General features: G+C 47.7%; 1 protein-coding gene across 1 annotated transcript in view; it reads right to left on the bottom strand.

Annotated features, from left to right (window-relative positions):
• LOC311318146 (ryanodine receptor 1-like) overlaps positions 1 to 10000 on the bottom strand; it is a gene marked incomplete at both ends in the record, with an annotated part of 62724 nt that overhangs the window by 10607 nt on the left and 42117 nt on the right. Inside the window, 12 exons of the mRNA XM_084449386.1 lie at positions 2334 to 2407; positions 2958 to 3034; positions 3131 to 3210; positions 4106 to 4205; positions 6269 to 6364; positions 6526 to 6577; positions 6681 to 6790; positions 6923 to 7019; positions 7521 to 7633; positions 7904 to 8038; positions 8594 to 8653; positions 9609 to 9779. Of these exons, the coding sequence (XP_084305512.1) occupies positions 2334 to 2407; positions 2958 to 3034; positions 3131 to 3210; positions 4106 to 4205; positions 6269 to 6364; positions 6526 to 6577; positions 6681 to 6790; positions 6923 to 7019; positions 7521 to 7633; positions 7904 to 8038; positions 8594 to 8653; positions 9609 to 9779 (1165 nt within the window). The remainder of the gene's footprint in view (positions 1 to 2333; positions 2408 to 2957; positions 3035 to 3130; positions 3211 to 4105; positions 4206 to 6268; positions 6365 to 6525; positions 6578 to 6680; positions 6791 to 6922; positions 7020 to 7520; positions 7634 to 7903; positions 8039 to 8593; positions 8654 to 9608; positions 9780 to 10000) is intronic.

Below are 10000 nucleotides of genomic sequence, written 5' to 3'. Positions count from 1 at the left end.
TCGGATCAGTACACTGTACAGTATGTCTCACTGCTGCAGATGCAGTTACCTCAAACAAGGCAAACAAGGAGTATTACAGTATGGTAAAACAAAAACAAAAAAAACCTTGACTGATTTTACTCTCTCAGCTAATTCAGACCCCTAGACATGAATGTTTTTGTTCCCAATAGGTTTTCTCTACTGTTTGTCAGTCAGTCTACTCCAGCAACCCCAGAACATGAGTTTGGTATGTACAGTAAAAGCACACGCACAGAAACAGTTACAAAAATACTTTTAAATACAAAGCACTCAAATAATTAAGCAAATACAAAGCACCCAAATAATAAATAATTTCACATGCATAAAGGTACAAAAAATAAACCGCAGATGTTCATCAACTGGATAACACATATAAGTACACAGTCACATCAACATGAATAGGTACAGTACAACAGACATGAATATTGTACTGAACAGATATATACAGTAAGAAGGAGCTGACGCCACAGTTTTCCCAAACACACACACACACACATACAAACACACGCGCACGCACACACACACACACACACACATACATACAAACACACGCGCACGCACACACACACACACACATGCTTTCTTAATGGGAACCGCTAAACTTAACCCTAGCCCTAACCCCTAACCATAACCATTTACTCATCACCCTAACCCCTAACCTAACCCTAATCTTGACCCCTAACCTAACCTTGACCCTAACCATTAGCCCACCAAAAAAACTAAACCTAAGCATAACCCTAAATGTTTAACATAACCTTTGACCCCTAAACCTAACCCTAACCATAAAAGTAACCCAAGCCCTAAAACCTGACTAAAATTAGGGTCAAATGTTGTGAGGACCTTCCTACCAAAGTCCAATTTTCACACACACACACACACACACACACACACACACACACACACACACACACACACACACACACACACACACACACAAACAAACAAACAAACAAACAAACAAACAAGCACACACAGCCATGCAGCACAAACCTACTGCACCCCTCAAACTGGACTGAGGTCAAAGATCAGAGGTCATATGGGCTATGCATCATGCAGGTGGGGGTGGAGGAGTAGAGGTTGTTCTGGAGATTAAGTCATGAAAGGGGTCACATGGGCGGGGCAGGTAGAGGGGATCCTGGTTGTACCAAATTATACAGTGTGTGACAAAGGGATTCAAACATCGCTCCATCAATTATGCTCAGTGATGCTGATTATGCGATCAAAAGCACAGTGTCACCAACACCAGGTACTGAGTGGTGAGGTTTGGAGTTTCAGTAGATCTGGGGTTGAACACTCAATGGCAGTTTTCAGTCAAAGTCTGTTACACCACATGACTGAAAATGACTTAATGACACACATTCATTAAGTATGAAAGGAAAGAGGTAGACTCCACAACACCAGAGAATGACAGAGAGCTAGAGGAGATGAAGGGACAGGGATACGGACAGAGAGAGAGGGAGAGAGAGAGAGAGAGAGAGAGAGAGAGAGAGAGAGAAAGAGGGACAGAGAGAGAGAGAGAGGGACAGAGATAGAGAGAGAGAGATAGAGAGAGAGGGACAGAGAAAGACAGAGAGAGAGAGGGACAGAGAGAGAGAGAGAGACAGAGAGAGGGACAGAGGTATAATTTACCCCGTTCTAGCTTCATGTCTGAGGACCAGGGGAGGAGGGAGGAGGAGGGAGATGGAGGGGGGAGGGGGGAGATGGAGGGAGGAGGAGGGAGGAGGAGGGGGGAGATGGAGGGAGGAGGAGGGAGGGAGGAAGGAGGTGATGATGACAGGCAGGGAGAGAGAGGGAGGTGAGTTGACGCCAGGAGGTGGGAGTGGGGATTTACAACATTCCATTTAATCAATGATTTAATAATGTTCGATTTTCTCAATTCCAAAGCGAAATTGAGAATTAGATTAAAATGATACTATACTCTACAACTACCGGCAGGTCAAAATACAGTACTAGACTAGAAAATCAATCGACAAAGTGTTGAAGATGCCAAAATGAAAAAGCTAGGTCAAGACATACTAGTATCTCCTTCAATCAATGGACTCCCTTAAAATAAACTGCTGTTGTAAATTACACACTGCCTTCCGATGATCAGTAAAACTACACATCTTTATCTTCAAGTACAGAATGCTCTCCTCGCTCCTGAATGCAAGGCTCTGGCCTGCAAGGCCTGTTCTTTTTTACTCAAGTCTATTCCTATGTACACTTATGAGTTATGCCTTGAAGAGTGTTTCGTGTCTAGATGCTGGGTTTGCTTGCTCTCCTGTGAGAGGGATGAGACGTACTTACAGAGATCCACACAGAGCAATGAGACTTACTGGTCCCCTCCTCCGACACCATACCCAGCCCCTCGGCCTTGTTCTGCCTCTCAAAGGCATTCAGGTCCAGGACGCTGCCAGGACAAAAAACACACACGTTTGTTATGAGTCACCTGCTACGGACCCTGCTAGAGCCATACTCTATTTTCATAGCTGTTGAACACAAGATGGTTCTATACTTAAAGTCGCACTGAAATGAAAAAAACATTCTTTCCCATTTTGGTTCACATAATTGGTCATAGTGTTCACCTATTCAACGATGTATGCCAAAGAAATTACAAAATTCTACTTTTGTTGTAATCTTATATCAAGGTATATAATTTCTTACTTCCTGGAAAACGGTAGGTCACATGCAATGACGACAACAGGTACCTTAGATTTTAGGCCAATAATCTCACGACATCCACCCGTCAATCAATGCTATCCTTCTATCGAATCTGTCTAAAGTTCTTAAAACCTGTCCACTTGTCAATGTTCCAATCAAATTCCTATAAACATTATGTCCCACCCTCATAGCTTGTTTGCGTCGGAAATACGTCAAACTACGGAAGTTGGATGATCTCGAACGTCCGTTTCAGTGCGACTTTAAGAAGGACACAGATTATGTCAGAGTTGAAAACGAACCTGCAGGTTTGCATTAATGCCTGGACACTCAGAAAGAAGCCGACGTCCTTCTTGTCCTTTAAGTAGTCCAGCATTTTCTGGAGAGAGACAGTGGGACCATTGATCAGCAAAGTCTTCTACAAATGGTAATTTCTAATAACCATACCTGACGAACTCATGTGTGTTAATCATACCTGCTGAACCTCAGTGTTGCCACCGTTCAAGATGGAGATGCCCATCTTCAGAGTGGAGGACACCATGCAGCCTGTGTCGCCTAAGCAGAGCAGACAGCAGGCATCACTGTGGGTTTCCACATTTCATATGTGGATATGGAGACCAGCTATGGACACTAGCTATGAAGACCAGCTACGGACACCAGCTATGGAGACCAGCTACTGTATGGACACTAGCTATGGAGACCAGCTACTGTATGGACACTAGCTATGGAGACCAGCTATGGACACTAGCTATGGAGACCAGCTCTGGACATTCCAGTAGACAACCAGTCCAGTAGAAACTAGCTATGGAGACCAGCTATGGACACTAGCTAAAGAGACCAGCTATAGACATTAGCTATGGAGACCAGCTATGGAGACCAGCTATGGACACCAGCTATGGAGACCAGCTACGGAGACCAGCTACGGACACCAGCTAAGCAGAATAGCTATGGAGATCAGCTATGGACACTAGCTATGGAGACCAGCTATGGAGACTAGCTATGGAGACCAGCTATGGAGACTAGCTATGGAGACCAGCTATGGAGACCAGCTACGGAGACCAGCTACGGACACCAGCTAAGCAGAATAGCTATGGAGATCAGCTATGGACACTAGCTATGGAGACCAGCTATGGAGACTAGCTATGGAGACCAGCTATGGAGACTAGCTATGGAGACCAGCTATGGAGACCAGCTACGGAGATCAGCTATGGACACCAGCTATGGAGACCAGCTATGGAGACCAGCTATGGACACTAGCTATGGAGACCAGCTATGGACACTAGCTATGGAGACTAACTATGGAGACCAGCTATGGAGACCAGCTATGGACACTAGCTATGGACACTAGCTATGGAGACTAGCTATGGAGACCAGCTATGGAGAACAGCTACGGAGACCAGCTATGGACACCAGCTATAAAGCTATGGACACTGGCTACACAGCACTGTACCTTTGCAGGCGCTGATCATCTGGAGCACCATCTCCGCCGCCCCGCGGTTGTGCAGGCGGGACTGCTGGTAGAGGAGTCTCTGTCTCTCCATCTCTTTCTCCTGTGTGGGACAGAGACGCTGTGACCGTGTCCTGCTGTTCACGCGCCCACCCCCCAGTCACTCGGCTGCAGCCCACTCAGCTCCCTGACTCCACTGTCTGCATCTACCGTACAATCATCTCTGGAGGTTACTGTTTCTCACTATCATTTGACTGTCGACCGTTGCTATTCCTTCTATGTACTCCTCCCTGGCTGAAACTAGCCTGCCCACTAGTCTGTCCACTACCGTAACATTTATTTTTCTAGCCTGGAAGCTAGACTAGAAAAAAACGAGGAAGTCTGGCTTCCAGGCTATTGTTTTTCTACAGTCTCTTCAAATGTGTATTGATCTCATGTACTACTGTCTACGGTCTGTCTACAGTCATGCTGTCTGTCTGTCACACAACCATTCTCTCTCCCCCAGTTAATGCATCATGGATTCGTTGCACTACTTGCTCACGTTTGCTGGCTGGAGCAAACGTTAAGACTACAGCAAACAGCCCTGACCACCTTGCATGCTGCTGTGGACCAGATTTCCAGTTTACGACTGACTGATATTCAGAGAAAACATAGGGTACAGTGTGTAAACATGAAAAAAGGGTAGCCTTTCAGAGTGAATTCCTCTATCCCAGAGCCCACCCACCGTGCAAGTCCACCCACAGCGCCCCACCCCACCCCACGACTCCGCCCGCCCACGCCCGCCCAAAGCTCCACCCACCACCCGCCCAAAGCTCCACCCGCCACCCGCGTATGCCTGACCGTGAGCTACCCAGTATGTGTGCTGCAGGGGCGCTGGAGATTGCTTACTGGGAGTTACCAAAGCAGTGGTAATGAAGATAGGGCCGAGCTAGATGAGCCTAGCGTCAGGGGCAGGTCACCTACAGACTGATAGGAGATCTGCTAGATGAGCCTAGCGTCAGGGGCAGGTCACCTACAGACTGATAGGAGATCTGTTGTCAAATGCGTTGGTGAAAAATGCCCTACGGTATGAGTCAGTCTATGTGTCTGGAAAGATACTGGCTTTCACTGTAGTCTGTTTGTCAATATGCTAGGTAAGTATGGAAAGGAACGTTTGATCAGTAACATTCAGTGATTAGAGATGAACGGGTTACGCAGGTGTGATGGGGTGTGCAGAGAGAGACAGACAGAGACAAGGGGAAATAGAGAACATGGAGAAGCGACACACAGAGAGGGGGCGGGGCACGGACGGGTCAGAAGGTGAGTAGTTGTTTACGTTGTGAGAAACAGAGAAGATCAGCTCTGGTAAAAGTCTCACGGGAGTGAGTCTACAAGAAGTACCATGCAGTACATAGAGGGTGTGAGCTGACGGTGATTGGCTAGCAAGCCTAATGCAGGAAGGCTTGGTTATGGCTTCCACCAATCCCCTGTCGTCGTCTAAACCTGTTCATCCAATTACAGTATAGATCCAAACATGTTTATCCAATCATGCGTATGAAATTACCAGGAAGTTTCCAGTACATAATATGCCAGAACATCATACACATAACTGAGTGTCCCAATCAAAAGAGTGGAGGAGCCATTACCTTGATAGCGTCACAAAACATAACTCTGATCTACCCTGGTAAACACAATCCTCCCTGCTAGACTGTCTTCTTTAAACAAGCTCAATTGTTAAATTTTCATTACTAGTGATGTGTGCTTAGCAGGTAGCTCAGTGCTATGAAATGATGGTTCTTGTATGGTACGCAGAGTTTTTCTGATCGCCTTGTGGGTTAAAACAACACTGACACGGCGTGTTAACTTACTGTGAACCAAGCCCAGACAGCAATCCGATCAGGGCCATATACAGGCCAGATTTGTCTCTTGTGGCTTAGTTCCGGTCCATATATGGCCCAGATCCGCTTGCTATCTGGGAGGCGAGTCGCAAACCATTATAAACCAAAAGGGACGAAGCACGACACACGAAGAGAGGAGACAGAGAGAGAAGACGGACAGAACGAGACGGGAGAGATGTGGGTGCAGATGGGGAGTTGATGTCTGATGGCCGATGACGCGGTCACTCGATGCGCGGAGAGCTACCGCTCCAGTGTGTCCCGGTCTCCCTGCCCCCTGGCTGCCCATTACCAGTTCCGACTGTCGCACCTCGAAGGACATCTCATCCTCCGCCCCCTCCTCCTCCTCCTCCTCTCCCTCTGCGTCCTCCTCACCGTTATGACAACTCTGGAAACGCAGAGACAAGTGGGGAAAAGACGTCAGCCATATTATCAACCCAAATGATGAGCATGGCGGGTGGCAATGACGGTGTGCTTTCACGGGACTGTGAAATTGCACTGATTTTCACACAAACAGTGAAGGTTTTTATACAAAAACAAACAACTCACCATTGCCATAATATCAGCATATGCCATGTATAGATAATCTGTATCGAGTTTACTGCAATAAAAGGAAGACAAGGAAGTTGTTGAATCATGTCGTTTACGGTGTTGCGCTCAACTGACTTTTTCTGAAAGCACCCGGGAGAGACGGTGACTCTAACCTCTTTTCTGTGAGAGCAGTACGACTGAAATGCAGAATGAGCTGGTGAAGGGGGTCTGGTTTGGTCTCGGTCTCCTCCTCCTCCTCTCTTTCCTCTTGTTCCATGGCTTTCTGAGGTACAAGTGCAAGCGTGAGCCCAGGAGGACGTCCGCCCCTCTCCAGGTAAGCGTGCACAGTTGTACCTGCGCGTGAACTTACGGTATTCGGAGTATATGGAGTTCTGCACAGCGTTCGTTCACTTACCGACAGGTCGTCTATCATCCGGTCTTCAAAGGAATATCCCTCGGTGTGAATCCAGTTGCGTTTGTAGCCCTCCAGGAACATGTTGGAGGCTCTGTGCCTGGGAGGGGGACAGGACAGAGCAGTGTGGCTGTTGTTTGGGTTTTGGGAGAGGGATATCGCTGTTCCATGGTTGTAGTGGTTCTGTTAAGAATGGGCTAACGCGTTGAGCGGGTCCAGTAGGGCTGGGTATCGATTTGAATTTCAAGAATCGATTCGATTCCGATATCGATTCGTTTAGTGTTACTAAAACCTGTTTGTTTTTTTTAACTGTAACCTTAATTACATGACTGCCAAGTTATGCAACACATCAATACTAGGGCTGGGTATCGATACTGATTTCCAAAAATGAATGAATGAATGAATCATTGAATGAATTAATGAACTATTCATTCCTTCATTTATTCATTCATTCATTAAATAAAAGATCGATTTTGGGATTCACAAATCAATTCTGAATCATTTGATTCAGAATCGATTAACCCATTTTTTAAACCCAGCCCTAGAGTCCAGTATGTTTGCAGTCGGTACTGTTTCCTCCGTTCGGGAGTAGGACTCTCACCTGGGCAGGTTGTAGAGAGGGGTCATCCTGAAGCAGGCCACCACCGCCCTGCGTCTCTGCTTGGACAGCAGCTTGTGCCACACCATCTTCTTGGATTTGAAGGGGCGTTCGGTCTAGGTCAGAGAGGTGCAGAGTAAGAGAGATTATTCTAGAATGGATGACAAGGCAAGGCAGTAGCTCAGTTGGTAGAGCGGGTTGTTCAAAGATTGAAGGGTCAGTGGTTCGAATCCCAGCTCCGATTGTCCACATGTCGAAGTGTCCTTGAGCAAGACAGACACAGTGCGTGTGTGTGTATACTGTGTGTGTGTACTGTGTGTGTGTGTACTGTGTGTGTGTGTGTGTGTGTGTGTGTGTGTGTACTGTGTGTGTGTGTGTGTACTCACCACCTCAATGTGATAAAGCACGGCGGAGACCTCCTGCACTCTCTTCACCACCTTCTCCGGGACGTCAGCGTCCTCGGCCTTCCCAGACATCTCCTTATACAGGTCCATCTGCCAGCGCATGGACGGGCTCTCCACCTGCACACACACACACACACAGGTAGATACACACACAGGTAGACACACACACAGGTAGATACACAGACAGGTAGACACACAGGCAGGTAGACACACAGACCAACAGACAGGTAGACACACAGACAGGTAGACACACAGGCAGGTAGACACACAGACAGGTAGACACACAGACAGGCAGACCAACAAACAGGCAGGCAGACAGACAGACAGACAGGTAGACACACAGACAGACAGACAGACAGACAGACAGACAGACAGACAGGCAGGCAGGCAGGCAGGCAGGCAGACAAACAGACAGGTAGACAGACAGGCAGACAGTCAGTCAGTCAGTCAGTCAGACAGACAGACAGACAGACAGACAGACAGACAGACAGACAGACAGACAGACAGACAGACATACCGGCCGACAGACCTACAGACCGACAGACCTACAGACCGACAGACAACCATCACAGTAGAATTCAACAAGCCAAGTTCCCCCTACTCCAGCCACATGGAGAATGGGGAGACGACAGAGGAACAGCCTGCAGAACCTTCAGTACCGTTCCGTCTCACCTTGCCCTGAAGGTGCATGTTGTTCTGCAGGAACTCGCGCACTTCCTCATCGGTGTCTCTCTGCAAGACAAAAGACTCTCTGGTAGTTAGTCTGGACAGCGTGGGACATAGACTAGAAGACTCTCTGGTAGTTAGTCAGGACAGCGTGGGACATAGACTAGAAGACATCTGCTTCAGCTGTCACCAGGTGCATCAATCTATTCACCACTAATCTTACAGGTGCATCTCAGAAAATGAGAATATTGTGGAAAGGTCATTATTTTCCAGAATTTAATTCAAAAAGTGAAACTTTCATATATTATAGATTAATTGCACATGTAGTGAAATATTTCAAGGCTGATTTCCTCCATGCCATGCTCCACGTTGATGCAGAAATTTGTGCAAAAGGAGCCCCCACCAAGTATTGAGTGTATAAATGAACATACTGAACATACTGTACGATCATAAACAAAAAAGGCTTGAAATATTTCACTTTGTGTAATGGATCTAGAATACATGAAAGTTTCACTGTTTGAATTAAATTACAGAAAATAATGGACTTTTTCACAATATTCTAATTTTCTGAGATGCAGCTGTATGATCCAGACAGTGGGTTCATCCATGGCTACTAGGGCAGTGCAGCCTACAGCAGGAAGGCAGGGGGGACAGTAGGAGGCAGAGGGTTTAGAGGGGGCAGTAGAAGGGCAGAGGGTTTAGAGGGGCAGTAGAAGGCAGAGGGTTTAGAGGGGGCAGTAGAAGGGCAGAGGGTTAAGAGGGGGCAGTAGAAGGGCAGAGGGGGTAGAGGGGGCAGTAGAAGGCAGAGGGGGTAGAGAGGGCAGTAGAAGGGCAGAGGGTTTAGAGGGGCAGTAGAAGGCAGAGGGTTTAGAGGGGGCAGTAGAAGGCAAAGGGGGTAGAGGTGGCAGAAGGGCAGTAGGATGGTAGTAAGGGGGAAAAAGTGCAGAAGGGGCAATAGGAGTGCAGGAGGGGGCAGGAGGAGGACAGAGAGGGAAGTATGAGGGCAGATGGGGGGCAGTACCAGGGAGTATCGGATCTTGGCCAGGTTGATGAGCTCCTGGTCGGCAGGGGAGCACATATTGAGGCCGATAGGGAGCATCTTTTTGAGAGCCGCCACGATCAGCGAGGTCTGAACGGAGTAGCGGTCCCCTCGTCTCTTCTTCTTGGTCCGTTCCACGTCTGAGCCCCCGGCCTGAGGACGGGAGGGGGGGACGAACGAGGCGTTACACGCCACTGAAGACATGACCGGAGCCACAGCAAAGGTACGAAGCAAGAAACACTGCTTAGCATTGAGCCCGTGACAGCCCTGGTTCAATGCCGGTCTACGCTCAGCATCATATCTCTAGGCGGCAGTTCCAGCATGAGCCCCGATCAATAAAGCCTTTGAAACCATGATGCTAATCATCATCATGA

The sequence above is a fragment of the Borostomias antarcticus genome (assembly GCF_949987555.1).
Source record: "Borostomias antarcticus genome assembly, chromosome: 15".
Lineage (NCBI taxonomy): Eukaryota > Metazoa > Chordata > Actinopteri > Stomiiformes > Stomiidae > Borostomias > Borostomias antarcticus.
Note: the sequence above shows the minus strand (reverse complement) of the source record. Positions and strands in the feature narration are given on the sequence as shown.